Source organism: Scyliorhinus canicula, chromosome 4 (genome assembly GCF_902713615.1).
Source record: "Scyliorhinus canicula chromosome 4, sScyCan1.1, whole genome shotgun sequence".
Classification (NCBI taxonomy): domain Eukaryota; kingdom Metazoa; phylum Chordata; class Chondrichthyes; order Carcharhiniformes; family Scyliorhinidae; genus Scyliorhinus; species Scyliorhinus canicula.
In genome coordinates, this window is record NC_052149.1 from 43,935,554 (window position 1) to 43,954,488 (window position 18,935).

Below are 18,935 nucleotides of genomic sequence, written 5' to 3' on the forward strand. Positions count from 1 at the left end.
AATCGTGCCAGGCTGCCCCGACGCCGACATGCGATTCTCCGCCGCAGTGTAAAGAATCGGCATCATTGGCACCGGCGTGGTTGGCGCGGCGCTGGACGGGGGCCACTCTATGTGGCACCCCCCTGCCGATTCTCAGCCTGGAATGGGCCAAGCGGCCGTCGTAAAAAACCCGAGTCCCGCCGGCGCCGTCCACACCTGCTCTCAGCCAGCGGGAACTCAGCGTGGAAGGGTCAGGGGGCGGCCTGTGGGGAGGGGGGTCTGACCCCGGGGGGGCCTCCAATGTGGCCTGGTCCACAATCAGGACCCACCAATCGGCAGGCCAGCCTCTCTGGCTGGGGTGCTCCTTTATTTCGCCATGTTGAGTCGGGGCCGGCGTGTTGAAGGGAGCCACTTGGCGCACGTGCCACTGTGCATGCGTGGACACTGCGCCACCCAGTTCACGACAGGATCAGCAGCTGGAGCTCCGTGGATCCCTCCAGTGCCATGCTGTCCCCCTGTAGGAACCAGAATTGCTGATCCTGAAGCTGCGTTAACGCTGTCGAGAAATGCGACAGCGTTTCCGACGGCGTCAACACTTAGCCTCAGGATCACAGAATCACACCCAAAGCCTTTGATTTCAACACATAACCAATGGATGCCAGTAAGGCCATAGAGATGGGGAAGTATCATTTAGTATGAGATAGGTAACAGCTAATAGAATTTTGGACAAGACATACTTGTAAGAGGCTGAAGTTTGGGAAGCCAACAAGGAGGTCAACAGAAAAGGGAAGTCTGGAGCTACCAAAAGCAGGCAAGGGTTTCAGCGCTACTAGCACTGAGATCCACATTTAGTATGCAAACTTTTACAAAGGAACATCCTTCGTCATCGTGTGTCGCTTTACTCCACACAGTTTTAGTCATTGTGCACACTGCAACTTGATAGGGTCGACTATTTATCCTTCTTCATCCCAGGCACGAGGCAAGCGCAGTGTACGTGAAGGGTACTGTGCATGTAAAGGCCTCTTCACACCCCATTTTGTTTTTTTCTGGAGACGTTTATGCTGGGAAACTGGGTAGAAGGAGAAGTGCAAATGCAAGCCAGAGAGGCTTGTAGGCTGCAGCTCTGGCCTCCAGCCTTAGCTACTGTGATCTGAGAAGGGTTGGGGTGCAACCTCCACCACCCTTGTGTCTCGGTATTTTAATTGACATGTTTTCAGATAATCTAGATAGGAATGTTGAGGACATCTCTGCCCGTTTCATAATCGCAGAAATGCTGGATGATCCAGGGCAATGAAAAATAAGTGATGGTCTAATGCATCATGTATCTATCGAATCTTCTCAATAACACTTGGAAACTTAGCATCCCAAGATATTGTGGGAAAAACGTCAACCCTTTTTATGTGCATAGTCACTTTGCACATCTATATTCCATACATCTTTTTCACTGTGCATACCCATATCCATATACACAGTGTGTTCCAATGTGTCAAACATTGCAATTCACTTTGTGCAATTTATTCCATGTATTCTTAAATAGCACATCCTCTCATTCTGTGCTTCACACAACCTTACTCTACACGATATAGATCTTTATTCATTGTGCACATCCTTATTTCACACTCCCTTTGCCACTGTCTTTCAGAATGGTTGGAAGTCAATAGTGGTGCCCCACAAGGCTCAGTTCTGGAGCCACATCAGTTCACTGTGCATATCAATGATTTGGATATAGACCTGGAAAGAGTAGTACCAAAATTTGAAAAGAATATCAAAATAGGAGATATAATTAATTATTTTGAAGACTAAATGAAGCCACAAAGGGATAATAGTAAGACAGAGTATTGGACTAAACTATGGCAGGCGGAATTCCATGTTCCATGGTAATGAGTGAGATCATGCAGTTTTTATATAATTCCATGTTTTATCACAAGAGATATTGAATTTCAAAGTCAAGAGGTAATGCAACCCTACATAAAACATTAATATGACCTCAATTAGATTATTGGTGCAGTACTGGAGTCCATACTATTGGAAGGATATTGAGGCTTTTGCAGATTCATTAAGATGTTGCCCTGAGGGAGGAAATACAAATACAAAAGGAAAAATTGGAACATCTTTCCTTATTAGAACAATGCAGATTATGGAGTTCTATGATATCGGTCACAATTCTCCGATTGTCGGGATTCCCTTTCCCTGCTCGCAGCACACTTCGGCCTGTGGGTTTTCCGGCAGTATGGGGTGGCTTCAATGGGAAACCCCATTGACAAGCAGCAGGAAGAGAGAATCCTGCCACCAGCGAACGTAGTGCCACCAAGAAACACGTGATTGTGGGACTGGAGAATCCTACCATAGTGTTTACAATGATGGAAATATGTGACAGAGTACATCGCTTCCAGTGGTTGAGAGAATAACGGTGAAAGGATGCAGATATAGATCAAGAAAAAAGGGCAGGAGAAACGTTTTTCTACAGAAAGTTATGAAGCTGTGAAATTCACTTCCAGGGTCAGTTGTTAAGGCAGATACGTCATCAACATTCAAGATTATATTAGATAGGTGGGTGCACAAAAACAGAATAGAGATAGGTGAGCAGGGTGGGTATATACAATTAGAAGTATTTGCTTGTGGGAGGGTTAATGCCAATAAAGTGAGTGGCCTGTTTCCATGTTGTACATTCTGTGCACACTTCACACAGTCATATATTCTTAGTTACTCTGTGCACCCTTATCTCATGCATCCTTATTCATTATATGTTTCCTTAGTCTATGCACCCCATGTCCTTATTCAATGTATCCTTATTTATGCTGAGCATCTTTACTCCTTCCTTACTCTTATCTATGCCAAATATCCCCATTCATTTTCTACCTTATTCATGCTGATTAGCTGTGTGCTCACAAATTTCTGAACTTAGTTTATGGATACTGATTTATTCTGGGCAGTTTTTACTCACACAAAAGTGTCCTTATTCATTGAGTATTCTTTTAGAAAAAAATGCTCATTCTCCGAGTGTGGCAACAAGAGGCTCTGCTTCCTTCTATTAAAAAAGGTGTTTAAAAAAATACCTGTTCCCTATGCTTAGCTTGGTATCCACATTTATTCTGTGTATACTTACACAAATAAATATTATACCATGGCAGGAAGACAGTCACTCTTATATGTAATGACAAGAATTCTAGTATCCCATGCACAACAAAATCATTGCACGATGTCAAAATAACCTAGTTGGGTAATAATTCCAAAGTGACTATTTACAGTGAGCAGATACAAACAACTCTGAATTGAATGTCATAACCTAGCAATACCTCAAAATAGCGGATGGAAGATTTCCCAATTCTTAAAGCCCCAATGATCCTATATTACAAAATTCACACCAGTTTCCGCTATTTTTAACAGGAGCAACGTAGACACCGCTGCCTTCCAAGCTTGATTACTATAATATTCAAACAGAAAAAAAACATGGTGAAACTTGACTTAAAAGCCAATCAGAGCCAAATTATATTTCTAATGTTCCAGATTTAAATATGGTCTATTGATGATAATGGAAAGAAAGGAACAATGAGACTTTGATTTTAAGGTAGTCAGATAACTAAAGGTCAAATTGATACATCATGACAGTACTTAGAACAATCCTCAAAATCAAATATTCCTTTCTGTCACTCTTGAAAGATTTACTAATTACTGGGAAGCACTACATGCTATCTGCTTTCACTCACAGGCAGAAGGGAAAAAGAAGAAAACAAGACATAATTTTTCTCCATCAAGCTATTATCATGTCATAAACACACACACACACACACAAAAAAGCTCTGAAAGTACTAAGATATCTGTTCTCTACATAGGCAATAGATTTTATTCATTGCTTGGCTGACTTATCGCAGCCTGCTTTTAATGAGGTATATTAAGGAGAGCATTTTGTAGCTACACGGTTGTACTATTTTATCTTCCAAACAGCTGTGTCATGGCTGTCTGTGCAGGATAAATCATATCACCCTCCCCACATATGCCAACACCCCTGTAATTACAGGACACTTTAAATGAAACAAGGAAAAAGAAACAAAAAAAAATCTAAAACTGTTGCCCAGATTACAAGCAACAGCATAGACCTCATAATGAAGCCAGTCATCATTACAATTAATTTATCATAGGGAGGTAACGAAGAAAATGTGATCCATTAATTTAACAAGTACATAACTATTGGGATTCATACTATGACATCAGAGTGGTAACCCCTTATCACCTTCCCTCAACTGCGTTTTTCAGTCTATTTAAAATTGTTATGGAAATAAATTTTTAAAATACTTTAGGCCACACAGAAATTAATTCCTGGTCATAAGGGCAGTTCAATAATTAGAACTATAAAGCTGTAGGACAAAACCAAGGAATGAATTGCTTAGCTATTTGAGCACAAAAATTCATTAATAAATAAGCGAGCCATTCACTGTTTCCTTAATTTCTTGAAAAAGATGTTAAGTGACTCAACCTGTACTATAATGGAGGAATCATTTATTTTAATTTATTGACTGCAATGAGGCGAAAAAAGGGAAGAGGGCAATTTTTACTAATATTTAGTTTTAATTCTCCCCCACCACTCACCTCATCCGTTTGGAACCCGAAGCTCTGACTATCTCAATCAATACTCCTAAAGGCAATCTGTTTGGGTAGAGTTGGCAGCCTGGTTAATATGAATACCAACTTTTCTTGTTTTTTCCACAGTTGGGCTGAAGAGGACTAAAATCTTGTCTATCAGAAATGTAAGTGATGAGCTGTCTTCCTGAGGGAAATGAATGAGTGCATTTTAGCTGGGGTGAATTCACTGGGTTTCTTGTGTGATTAACAACTCAGTAACCTGTTGTCCTTGATCTAATTACTTTTAAATTTGCACTTTACATAATTATCAACAAGAATGCTATTTTTTAAACTCCCTCATTAATTCATGAGCTCCAAATCAAATTCAGAGTACAAGGGACGAAGCCAAATGTATTATTTCTTAAATGATAATGAATAAAAATGATTTTGCTCAAACAATTAACTTATTTTGATGAATAGATTTACTTTTACTTTACATTTACTTTTGGTCATTTTGCAGAAAATAACATTGGCATTTTCAGCAATTAATTCTTAGTCCGGTACAATTATGAAATTGTATAAAATAATATTAAAATTGGGACAAAGAGATTTACCAGATTCTAAACTCAAATGGCTGCTTTGCTCCATTCAATGTGATGTTTCTATTTATTGAAAAACACAAGCAGCCACCATCCTTCAACACGCATTCCCCCGTCACCTAGCCAGCTCGATTTAAGGTGTTCTCTTTCGCTGATGTGTCTAATTTATCACCCCACTCCATGATTGATCTTTTTCTTATAAGCCCTGCACCACTGCTGATTTTGCATTAACCACGGTCTTTTTTTTGAATAAACTAAAACAGCTGCTTGATTTGCAGCAGAAGCGAAAGGGACATTTTAATATATTAAATCTGCAAGACTCTGCGAACAAACTGTAAGTGTTTATATTCTTTCCAAAAGCCTCTGAGCTTGTAAATGGCATGTGCCACATGCAAGGTGAAGCCAATTCTTTTGCCTTTTTTTTCCGCCAGTATCTTTAAAGAAACTGTTCCATTGTAAAACTTTATGATTTGATTCACTGCTGCTGTTAGGGCACCTGTTTGCTGGTTTTAATTAACTATCTTAGCTCCTGGAAAGTTTTTTTTCTTTTCCAGGCTAGTATCTTTCAGAAACTGGCTGGCTGTAAGCTGTGATTATAGCTTCAACACCAGGGCCCCCAATTTGAAAAGACCTCCTGCCTTCTTCTTTGATCTCGGCTGCCAGAGAACTGCCGGTTGCTATTTTTCTGCCCTCTCAACACTGGCTCTGTCACCTGGCTCTCACAAAGGAAACAAAGGGATGGCTCTTTCTCTCCCTCTCGCACACAAGCAGAGAGACACAATCGAGCCACTGAATTATACTCACGATACACAGCCCACCAGAGCAGCTGCTACCCATTTTTCACAAAAAAGGGACAAGATACTCGCTGAATTAAAAAAAACTAACTGGCAAGCAACAGGCAAACCTGTTGCAAAGATCTGTGGCTTTTGACAACATGTATGTTATATTTATTAACCCGTAAAAGATTATAGTTTTCAGTATGAAATGTATTGTTTTTGAGACCGGAAAGAGCATTTTTCAGTTTATTGATGAACTCTCATGAAAAACACTGTAAATAGGTTTTTACTTCCACGTGGCCACGAACCGGCAGGATTTGATATGTTTCTCTTTCCCCTTTTGTTGCGCACGTCATAGTTACACTCCGACAAGGTTATTTTGTTTCTAGAAGGTTTACATTTAAGGGACTTATCAATTATTAGCTTAGAAATGCCAGTATGGTGTTCATTTTTTTTGGAAAGATATGATATTTTCTCAATACAAGAAAATGCATTTTGTACCAATGACCGAACATTTGTGTGAAAATCTATAATTGTAGCAAGAACAACAATTATTTTTATGGAAAAGAATAGCAAAAAAATATTTTCGCAGTTCATTGTTTGAATGTTGCCAATTTAGTACCAGCACTAAGGGAGCAACAGTTGAAAACTACCTTGAGATTTTCAGTACAATTTCATTCTCCATTTTAATAATATGTTCAACTGGGTGCAAAAATATGTATGCAATTGAAATGTTTTTGAAATAAATGTGGTAAAATGGTTTATCCATAATTCACAGCAAATATATTAAGCTTATTTCATTCATAAATAATGAACAATCATTACAGTTTTTATTTAGCAAAACGTGAAATAAGTATCATATTACGGTGTAAAAAAGTGCTTAAGAATACAATAATTGTGGCTGTCATTTGGAAAACACAAAATTATGCCATCAGCTATTCAGGATTTTTTAAACAGTAGAAATTTATCAATTTATAATCTGTGAGAAGCATGATCACAATGAAAATTATTTGGATTTGAGAGGCAAAAGTGATTACAACTGTGGTGTAATGCTAGCTTGCTTTCTGACAGTAGTCTGCTTCATTGTATGCGTTATCATGCTGTCGGAGAGAGCTAAGGATACTGACCAAGTCTCCCTGGTGGGTTTACTGACTGAACATCAAGCTCTCCTTCAGCCTCTGTAGACCAGACACATTGCACAAATGTAGACAGAGGGCAAATGAGCAGTAATTGATGAGAATAAAGATGTTTTGCCAGACAGAGATAGTACCCCTACAGAGAAATGAGGCATTTACAAATAAAACATGGACTAGACAAGATAGACGCCCCACTTTGCCATGAATTCTGCAACAAAAATTTAAATTGGGCCACTAGCTGTGAACAGAGCACTTTGAAATGAAAAATAAAGGTAAAAACATGAAACAACACTGCACAGGGACTAACAAAATGTAGTACAGCAACACTGCCATCGATTGTTAGCATCTGAGAAGCCGTTTGTTTTTATCCCAAAGCTAACACTTTACACGCATAGCTTTACACAGACTATGGGTTTGGGAAGATATCTGTCACCCCACCTATCACCCCCTCCATCGTCTTCACCAACAGTGATCACTGATCGCTCAGAAACGAAACAATTCCTGAAATGCCTGCCCCCCCCCCAACTTTTAGTTAAACAAATGTTGGACTTGTTCACATGGTGCTGAGTCTGTGTTCAAAAGCCATTCATTATGTACAAGAGTACACAAAGTTTTTTATTCTATGTTGCAGTGAAAGTAGCAAGTTGAATGTGAATGATTGTGTGAAAGGTCAAATAAAATCTTAATATAAGCTATCAGATCAAAACAAAAAACTTCAGATTTCCTAATTTTTTTCATTTTTTAAAAAACTATTTCTTTCTCATTATAGTTATATTTATTCAAAGTCTTAGGTCAGGAGTTACTGTTACTCTTTAGTGATATGTTGTCTATTTTACTGGTCCTTTTGTAACTTCCTAAGTGTACTGAAATATTAAAGACAAATATTTTGCTAGACTATGGAAATTCAAAAAAGATCAAAATTGACCAGGAAATACATTATATGCAGGCTACCATGCAGGCTTCCTCTTTAAAATATGTGCTCAAGCCCTGAATCACATACATTACAAACTGCTTTAACAAATGGAAATTCTTGGTATTTGTCTTGGAACAGCTTACTAATCAGAAAGCACTGTGTTTAGCTTAATAAATAAATTCCTTTAAACCAGGCTTTAAAAAAAAGAAAATGTCCGAGCCTCTTATAATAATGGGAAACTGGAAATCTGAGGCATTTCACTATCTACTGAGATTTTTTTTATCTGGAGGAAAAATTTTCAAAGTTTGTATTGGTAGCATTTTTATTTTTGCACAATGGTATTTAAAAGAGGAGAAATGTTATGCTGCAAGTGAGCAGGCACTCCCTTGGCAGCAGTCTTGTAACAGATTTTTTGGGAAGAAAAAAAGAAAGGAAATCGATGGCACTTTGAATAGAGGTCGTCAGGGTTGTTGCTCAAGGAAAGTGACAGATCTGCGTACTAAGCCTCTGGCAGCCCCCAAAAATTCCATACATATTACCATTTAGCTGCAATATTTCAGACTACAGCCTTTGTAATGAAACTCCACTTTGTAATTCAACCATTTATCCTATACAGTTGTGCAATGCAATCAGTGTTAACTAAAAGTAGCTATTGCAATAAATAGTAATCTGAGACAGTTGAATAGATAAAGCTACAAATGTATAGCTTGTTTAACTGACATCATTAACAATTTTAATAACAAACATCGTTGAAAAAATGTCACATTACTGTCAATGTTTAAAAATCAAATGAAATTTTAAAATATTGATAATGATCCATTTTAAGCATTCACATTTGAGAGCCATTCTTAAAAACTAAAATTATAATGCAAATATTATTAACCACTCCCTGAAAAAAATTGGATAAGTAAAGGAATGTCTGGTTAAATTTGACTTGTAAGTAGATTGAACTGCTGCTTGAATTTTCCAGCAAAATCAGTGATATAAGTTTTAGCAAAGTTACTTGTAACAAATCAGGCTTCTGTTTTTTGACACAGTTGTTTTTCATCGTCCACAAAATAGACATATATAGTTCTCATCTTGGTTGAGAGATTAAAAGAATTTTAAAAAACTAAAGCAGATGGCTTGGAATATCGGAGAAGAGGTTTAATGATGCTTTTATATGAAACAACGGCTTTGGGTGTGTATTTGGCTGATTACACTTTGCAGATGTCAAGCAAGTCGGCATCTATAAAATCAGTTTTAAAATAATGTACATATCTTGGATACAAGCAAACTATTTGAGGGCTCTTGCAACCATTTCCTCTACCACATTTGTTTCCCTCAGCATTCTTATTTACAATCATATAAAGCTGCCAATGCATATTTATCTGCTTAAAAGGACGTCCTTAATCCAGCTGCATGTAATTTAATACACAGCATCGGGTGAGGTAGTTTTTTTTAACTGTGTCAACTCACACCTCAGCCTTATAACAAATGGCACAGTGTTAAAGGCCAATTGTCCTTTCTCTTATCTCCTTCGCACCTCAATATTCATTCCAACAACCCTCAAATCCTTTTTGCTACACCACAGGCTTAAAGACGAGGGCTGTATAATACCGGCTCTCAGCAAGTGCTCAAAGCCGATCCACTACTGCCTTCTTCCTCTCGATTTTTCCATATTAGTGGCTGTCATTACCATAAGAAGAGGTAGAGGAAAAGAGGGGAGGGAAGCACTTAAAGAAATGTGAAAGGGATGCCAGTTGAAAACCAGTGGGGAGAGCTGAAAAGATCAGCCTTTTCACATCTGGTTAAGTGCTGCAAAACACTCCGTTGTCCATATGATTATTAAGAATGTCCTTGCCAAAGTTTACTTGCAGCAAAAGAAAATAATATTACCATATATTTCAATCTGTGCGACTTCCCATATCATTTACCATCCCATACACCCTTGCTCCAACTTGTTTACCCAATAAATCAAAAGAAATTTATGAAGAAGAAAACCAACCAGGTTGGTCCTGTCAGGAAGGAAGCAAAGACATCCATGTTTTGTTGTTTTAAGGATTTTTTTTTTGTTAACTGCTCAGGAAGGAAGATAGAGGCCTAGATTCTGACTCAATGAGTGCAGATTAATCACTCATTCTTTACCATAATGTCGCCCTACTGAATTACATTCTACAGTCTAAACTTTTAAAGTCAGGTTGGTGAGTCTGTTTGTATTTTCATCCATTTCTCTAATAGCCTTGTAGTTCAATTGCGTGTTACTGACTTTGTTAAACGTTCCTTTCACTTTCTGCCTGTCTTTTTCAATTCTATTATTATTCTCACTTTTCTCTGGTTTCCCTTGCCGCCTCTTACTCTTTCTTCAACCAAAACAAACAGTCACAAAAGTCAGTAGCTTCCCACAGCTGAACCTTGTTAACTTATCACTCATTATCACCTCACCCTCTAAGCACCACCTTTCTTCTCAGACTGCTGATGAGCGCCCACAAACTTCTAAAATTGCATTTTAATTCGACAAATATCACAATGCCGATGTATTGAATGGTTTCCTCTCAGTTACAGGGTCTTTTACCCTCATTCGGATTGCAGCATGGTGCAAGCTGAAGATTGTCAATGATAACAAATCTTTCTTTAAATGAATAGTTAAACCATCAGTTGCGCACAGGAGACATGATCAACACTTAATTCTTTCAGAAGGTTTTAATCACTGGAAGATAAAATTGTTTGTTTTGCTTAGTTTTACCTTAAATTGTAGGCCAGGAAAAACCTGGCAAACAAATATCTGCATCGTGTAGAACATATATCCCCCAAATGAAATTATAGCACACAAGATGAAATGTGATAGATGGACAAGAAACAGTAACTTTAGATGTCACCCACATATTTCAGCTTCTGGTTTCATTGAAAACAATTACAACTGTTCTGAAAGTTTAAGTTGCTTTGACTTTAAATTAATAAACATATTAATATGCAATAACATGTTCTTTCAGGTACAGAATTAACTTAGCAAGCACAACTAACACACTAAAATATGAAACATTATTCAAGAAAGTCTAAATATAGTGAAATATGCTGTGCATTTTTAGTTTTTGCCACAAGTTCGGGGTAGATGCTGAAAATTTCAATTTGGACAATATATAAGGCCCAAAGTAGTTAAAACAAGTAAAAGAACACTTACATCTCTCATTTCGACTTTCTTCAGGGCTTGCTGAGTTTTCTCGGTCGGAGATGAGACCTGACACAGCAAAGACCTTTTTTCCGGTGTCATCTAGCTTCAGTGAACTGGGGGAACTGGACGGGAGCTGGGTTGTGAACTCGTACTCCTTGCCCTCAGAGTCCGAAAACCTCAGATGGGGGGATTCGGTTTCATGGCAGTTCTTTAGTCTTTTGGCAGGTGTAAAGGCTGACTGGTAACTGTCTCTGTCTTCAGCGGAGGCAAAAGGTCGGAATGCCCCAACGCCACTGTGGTTCAGCATGCTGATTGGGGTACAGTCCAGATTTGGAGGTGCAAATTGATGGTGCAGATGTAAAAGCTGAGGGGGGAAATCCCGGTTCGGGAAGGCCCCTGGCACCCCGCCCTGACGATGGTACATCGAGGCAAAGGTATAGGAACCATTAGTGAAGGGAATGTGGACATCTTTATCCACAGAGACAGGTACTCCAAAGGGTCTAGGCTGCTGGCAGGAGATGGAGGCATCTCGGCTGGCCTCTGCTGTAGAGGCAAGGACCATCAAAGCTGGAGATGCAAGGGGATTAGGGAGGTAGGAAGAATTCTCCATCTTGAAAGCTGTTCTGTGCAAGTCCATTGGAAACTCTTTGCTCGCTGGAACCAGAATTATATAATGACCTTCTCAAATGCAGGCAAGGCTGGCTTTATAAAGAGCAAGGTGACATCATTACCACCACAGCTTGATAGACCCTGTTTAATAGAGAGCACAAAAATAAATATTCACATACACACTCTTCTCGCCATCTCTCTATATACACACATGTATATACCCCATTACAAGCATTCTGACGCTTGTATAGATTAGGTACTATTTGACCACAGTAATTATGAAAATCTATACTTAATACACTCTGATGTCAAAGTGTCACGGGCTTAAAGACTGACCCCAAATAACAGAACCTCTGCAGCCCTGTGATCAAAAATGCATTTATTGCTCCGAAATCACAAGAGGCGGCTACTGATTAAGCAGTTATTTGCTCCCAAAATTCTACTCACCCTAAAAAATGAAAGCAGTCGCTTTTTAGGTTTTCTTTTTTAGACAAATATATTTATCTTTTGGATTTTTAATTTACCACATGGTTAGGAAAATAAGGTTTAAAATAACTTAGCGGTATTGATTTACGCGGTAGAATTGACATTAATTTTAGTTCAGTTATCACTTTGCTAAGCGATCAATAGTAACTAATAACGAATGACAGCGCTGGTAAAAAAGAGAGAAAGCAGGACTCCAGCCAAAAATCGAAATGTACCGACACTAAATCATCCCATACCTTTCTAGTCGTCAGGCATCAAGACACCGAAAAACCCAGTTGCTACTTTTGTTACGACTATCAAGATTAATAACACCCAGAGCCAGATAATTCATTGCAACTTTGAAACTGAGGCCAATTAAGCAGCTAATTTAATGATATTTAGTAGCGATCACCTAGAAATAGTTAACGTCACGAAACACTAAACAGTTATGCCATAAAGAATTATCAATAACACATATCACTACATATTAGATAAGTGAATACAATTCGCACTTCAGTTCAGCATAGCGCAATTTGTTATAAATAAGGCATTAAATAGTTAAAGCGGTAGGTTATAATACAAGCAATGACCGCAAACTGTCTGGACTAAACTACTTTTACTCCAGTATGTTTTTATTGCAAGGTGCACGCACCAACACATACAGATCGTGAAGCATGTAAACAATGACTTCCGTACAAAGTTGGAGACAAGACATCACAGACACATTTCTGCATTACTGTACTTACTTTAATTCCCAAGGTTGCTTTCACTTTTTATAATAGAACACATATACGCGGAAAAAAAAGGATTTATTTCTTTTGGTAAAACTCTCCTTTAGTATACAAGGGCTGTGGAGTGGAAGTCTGGAAATACGGTGCGTGTGTGTGAATGAAGTCTCCTGTTGGAGGATGGTGTTGATTACATGCACAGAGGGATCCCTATCCCGAGTCCGATCAGAGGAGGAATGTTGCGTTGCTGCTGCTCCGCTTGGCTCAGTGTGCCTGTGTGTGTGTATGTGTGTGTGTGTGTATATGTGTGTGTGTCAATTTCAGAACTCATTCACCGGGACAGCAATATAGCAGCGCAGACCGAGCCAGTCTACTGCGCAGCCGCATTGTCTTCACACAGGCACCTGGGAATTGTAGTTCTCACTCATCGCTTTATCGCCCGCTCTTCGCCTTCTTTCTGTACTCTTCTTTTCTATTCCTCCCTTTGCCTTTCTTAATTGTTTAGCTCCATGCATCCTCTTGCTACCCCTTATGGTTTTCCTGCTTCCGGTTCATGGATGCAATCTTGCCTTTTCCATTTCACATGCAGAGTTTATATTTAGACGTCTTTTGTATTTGCTTAAACATCTATCATTCCATTATTCTTTCTATTGTCCGTGTGTTTAACATTTCCTATTTTTAACTGGTTTTACTTGTGAAAAGTATATAAACTCCTCGGCGCGTCTGTGCGATGTGTATTTCCCTTTATTTCTAGCTGTCTTGTTTTACATTGCGTCCCGTTCTATTTTGATTTCCTTTCGCGTTCTTGTTTTCTTTGTCATTCTACGGAGTTCTTTTGTTTTTACCCTTTGGCATTTACTTGCTCATCTCCATTCTTTATTATGCTTTACCACATATAAAGATTCGAATTTAAAAAAACCCACATCTATTCTCTTCTGAGCACCCCGGCGTTTTACTTGGATCTGCTGACTTTCTTGTCTCCTTTTGCTTCTCTTTTGCTTTTTTTTCTGTTTTATGGCCTTCCCTCATCCCTTTCTATACAACCTTCCCACTTTCTTTGCTGTACGTGCAGAATTTCGATGTCGTCTGTTGTAGTGTTTCCCTCCTGCCCTCTTCACTTGCCCGGATTTCTGAATTTCCTTTTTTTCTTTCCCTGGCGCTCTCTCAGTGCATTCATGCACATGATTTTGATCATTGTCGGCTCCATTTAACCCCGTTTTCCTTGGTGTGTTCTGTTTCATCGATTTTCTGTTTTGTGCTTCGTCTGCCTCCTTTTGCTTCACCCACCCGTTCTTCACCGTTTCGTTTGCTTTATTCTTAAACATAAAAGTCCTGTTCCAACCCTAACTTTCTAGTCTATTTCCAGTCTTCTTCGAGAATTTGTTACTCTCTTTGCCATACTCTAAACGTTCCTGCAAACTACAGTAACCGATCCAACTGACTAATGTACATTGGGAAGGCGGTAAGGGGAAGACTTCACTAATAAAACCATTTCAAAATGAGTTCAAAAGTTCCCAGATTAAAGTTCCTTCTCTGAGCTCCGGACAGGGTCCCCAGTGAAAGAGGCCGGACCTGAAAAGACATTCTGAGAAACATTATTTTCAAAATCCATCAACTAATTGTACCAAAAATATAAAAGTAAAGCCATACTGAGATTGATAAATTTGCACTGCGGGTGTATCTATTAATGTTGCACTAACCCTTTTGATGGCCTATATAAGCCTGTATTTCAACAAACACCAAAAAATCAATACCTAACATTATTAATTATCTCAGTTTCCCATTGAATGTGAACAGCTTAACAGTACCAAGGAGCTTGAATAAAGAACTAGCTGACAGTACAAATATATTACAGCATACAACAAAATATACACTCAGATTTACCCCAACCAATTTAAAAAATCGATGCATAAGCTGGTAGTTGCAACACAAAAGAAAAATACTGTAACCCCTTTAGCATCCAGATGTCCCAGTGCCATTATCAGCACGAGAAAGGTGATACATTTTTATATTCGAGTTATTTCGGGATAAATTACACCAAATTATCAAATAATTATATTGTAATTGATTCAATCAAACCTTAGAAAATAAGTGACAAAGTAATTTTGTTAATATGGTAAGACTTTTCTTACTTACGAATTACACAGCATCAATAGTTCCATAAATAATTGATAGAGACTGTAATTTTTTGGCTGGAGCTCAGAAAAAAAGTTTTAAACTTCTCAAATCGCCAGACGCACCTTTGATATTAATTAAAACTTCGCTATGAATCCTGATTGTTAAGTGGCAACAATGTTTTAAAATTATTTGGAAATTCGCGGCATCATACAGAAAAACCCAGTGCAAATACCTGGCAGTTCACCATTTCTTTGCGCCTGTCGAATGGGACGTGGGCAATAAATATGACTACAACTCCCAGAACTCTGAGCATTAAATAAATCTCAGCTACTGAAAGGCGTTCGGCACCTGTAGTCTTTTTAATTTAATGTGAAACTTGATGCACTCGCAACATCACATTTACAACAGAGTGACAGATTAGAGAGAGAGAAAGAGCGGGACAGTGAGGGGTTTATGATTTACTGTCATTAATATTTGGGGACTGGGTACTTGTTCACTTCATGGTTCTGACTATTGCCGGTCTGCATTCACCTGTCATAAGGACTTTGGCATCGCCTCGAACATTAAATTCAGTTGCTGAATCATCTTGTTTAAAAACAAATCGATAAACTATCAAAAGTCAGCACTGGGCCAAAAGAAAAATAACGTTACAAGTGTCAATTAAGAAGCAAAACAAAACGCAGATACAAAACGCAGATGTGTTTAATAAAACTGGCGACCGAGGATGCTCATCGACGTTACCAACCCTTTCGGAGTTGGGAAGTCAGAGTGTCTCTGAATGAACTGGAAAGTTGAAAGTTGTGCCGGGTTTGGCGCGGGGTGGGGGCGCTGCTCACTGCGGGACTACAACTCCCAGAGGGCCAGGCTCGGCCGTCCCAAACAGCAACGCCGCCATCTTGATTTTTCCTCCTCCTCCTCCTCAACCAAACCTGCTGGCGACCGTTTGAAACGCAGGAGGGACGCTAATGGCCCGCCTTCCCGAACTCTCCGGCAACCCTATTGGTTGGTGTCTGGAACCTCCATCGGCGGCCTGGGCGCCGATTGGCTGCCGGAGCTGTCAGTAATGAATCGGGTCAAAGGCCGGCTTCGCGGCAAGCAGGATAGGGTGAGTAAATGGCCGTGAGCTGCTTTGACTTTATTGTCGGTTTGTTTGTGAGCTCAGGAAACGTGTGGCGTTGGTGTCATCCCGGGTCTTAGGGATGAGCAACGTTTATACACAAAAAAAAATGCGGAGACTCCAACAACAGTAATAAACTTGCGATTGGATATGTAAGAGCGACTTTTCCTGTGCCCAGGCCCTCGTGGAGTGGCAGTTTTGATAGTTTGTGAAGGTTTTCGTCAGTTGCACATTTCTGCTGATCATCCTTTGAGGGTGATTTTGCTATCACTTCATCAGGAATTGTCGCTGGTCGGGGAAATTCCGCTTTCGCCAACTATATCTCTTCGGGACAGTGACATGTTACTGGATTTGTTTCACCTGTGAAACGAAATAACTTTTTGATGCAACAGACTTCGTACCCGCTGAACATTTCAGAGTTTATAATTTAGGATCATTAACCATAGTCCACCAGGGACCATGGGTATCTTGTTCGAGATATATACTGTTGGTTATGTAGTTTAAGGAGACAGCATCAAACATGCAATGCAAGGAGTGAGCACGCCTTAAAGCAAGCACAGCCTGAACCGGCATCGTTCTGCACCACATCTCGCCAACCAACCCCCACATAATTTAGCTTCAGAATTAATAAATCAATCAAGGTTCAAATGAGACGTGCCCATTCTTTGTGGATACAGATGCATTGTTTTATCTCTCTTACGACTTTAGAGTGTTTTCTAATCATTCTTACTTTTTCACTTGTGAAGTCCAAATTTATTTTGAGTGAGGGGGCCTTCTTTGGGTTGGAAATGTGACGTTTATGTGCTTCAAGCTAAGAGAAAGATCATAGATCATAGAATTTACAGTGCAGAAGGAGGCCATTCGGTCCATCGAGTCTGCACCGGCTCCTGGAAAGAGCACCCTACCCAAGGTTAACACTGCCACCCTATCCCCATAACCCAGTAACCCCACCCAACACTAAGGGCAATTTTGGACATTAAGGGCAATTTATCATGTCCAAACATCTAAGATGTTTCCACCGAATCCCCCTTCCCATAACTTCCAGACCCTGGGAGTTCTGGCATTGCTCACAGTCAACTTGATCACATTTACAGTGCCTTAGACCTCAGAAGGCACCTAGTCCATTGATACCACATCCTGAGACTCCTCTCCCCAATGATCCCAAGTTTACTCCGGCTGTGGTACAGGACCTACTTCAGTATGCCTGGACATTTGGCCCCTTTCAAAATACTGGTCGGCACTTGTACTCTATTCCAGGACACCATTCCATTCCAAAGTCAGCATTCATGCTACTTAGTCCATGTTACTGGGAATAATATTTGGCCTTGTACCCATCTTCATTCACCCACCGTGAGTAATTAATGAAATGAAATGAAAATCGCTTATTGTCAGAAGTAGGCTTCAATGAAGTTACTGTGAAAAGCCCCGAGTCGCCACATTCCGGCGCCTGTCCGGGGAGTATGGTATGGGAATCGAACCATGCTGCTGGTCTGCTTTAAAAGCCAGTGATTTAGCCCAGTGAGCTAAACCAGCCTCAGTGAGCTAAACCAGCTCATGGGAGATCTTGTAATATGTTAAAAATCTTGCAAGAAGCACAGTGTATATAACTTATTTTTTTGTAGTTTTCCTTTTTATTTATGGAACCTGTTATAAAATGCCATATCTACCAACTACTGTGAGAAATAGCAGGGCAAGGTTTGCTATTTTATCTATAAAACATTGAATGTATAGGAGGAGGATCACATTTAAATTAGGCCACTTTTGTCAGGTTAGTTTTACACTTTTGGCACACACACACACATACAGAGTCACACACAGGATCTCACCCATACCCACAATCCTTTTCTCACACACACACAGCCAGACATGGTCACAGACACACACAACCCCTCTCTCGCACACACATGATCACACAGCCACAACCCCTCTTTCACACACACAGGGACACACAGCCACAATCTCAACAATAAAGATTATTATTATTTTTTTAAACTCACACACATAGACACAACCTCTCTCTCACACAGAGTGTCACATACCCACCATCAGAAGCCCTCTCTGAGACACCATACAAACACACCCTCAACCCTTCTCTGTCACACACAAAGGGTCACACACCACCAGAACCCGTCTCACACACAAGGGCACTCAGCCACAACCTCGCTCTCTCTCACACACACACACAGGGTCACACACACACACAGCCTCTCCCTCTCACACACACACACAAAACCTCTCCCACTCGCACACACATACAGGGTCACACACACAATCTCTCCCTCTCTCACACACACGGTCACATGCTCAGCATAAACCCTCCCTCCCTCTCACACTCAAAAAAAAAAGTTTTACACTTTTGAATGGTCTTCACCTGAATGGTACTGACAAGGTGGATGTGGAAAGATGTTTCCTCTTGTGGGTTAGGGGACACCTTTAAAATTAGGGGTCACCTTAACAGGACCAGCTATCAGGAAAAAAATTTTCTCTGAGGGTTGTGGAAGTGGGGGGTCATTGAATATTATTAACATAGAGGTAGATAGATTCTTGTTGGGCAAGGGAGTAAAAGATTATTGGATAGATGGGAATGTAGAACTCTAAACACAAATGAGTCAGCCATGATCTTATTGAATGGCAGAATCTGTTTGAGGGGCAGAATGGTCTGCTCCTATTGAATTGGATTGGATTGGATTTGTTTATTGTCACGTGTACCGAGGTACAGTGAAAAGTATTTTTCTGCAAGCAGCTCAACAGATCATTCAGTACATGGGAAGAAAAGGGAATTAA

At 39.8% G+C, this 18,935-nt stretch overlaps 2 protein-coding genes across 9 annotated transcripts in view; one reads left to right on the forward strand and one right to left on the reverse strand.

Annotated features, from left to right (window-relative positions):
* Nucleotides 1–13,218, reverse strand: part of rnf220a (ring finger protein 220a) — a 554,594-nt gene extending 541,376 nt beyond the window's left edge. For 3 of the 8 annotated variants that reach the window (XM_038794119.1, XM_038794117.1, XM_038794123.1), the window contains exons 1-2: nucleotides 12,935–13,216; nucleotides 11,124–11,864 (exon numbers count right to left, since the gene is read on the reverse strand). In XM_038794119.1, coding sequence (XP_038650047.1) covers nucleotides 11,124–11,751 — 628 coding nt within the window. In that variant the 5' untranslated portion in view covers nucleotides 11,752–11,864; nucleotides 12,935–13,216. Of the gene's footprint in view, nucleotides 1–11,123; nucleotides 11,865–12,930 lie in introns of all 8 variants that reach the window. The other 5 variants (XM_038794125.1, XM_038794124.1, XM_038794120.1 and 2 more) reach the window with 4 other exon arrangements.
* Nucleotides 13,219–15,735: 2,517 nt separating this feature from the next.
* Nucleotides 15,736–18,935, forward strand: part of LOC119964533 (ERI1 exoribonuclease 3-like) — a 498,848-nt gene continuing 495,648 nt past the window's right edge. Inside the window, exon 1 of the mRNA XM_038794156.1 lies at nucleotides 15,736–16,139. The gene's annotated coding sequence lies outside the window, so the exon portion shown is untranslated. The remainder of the gene's footprint in view (nucleotides 16,140–18,935) is intronic.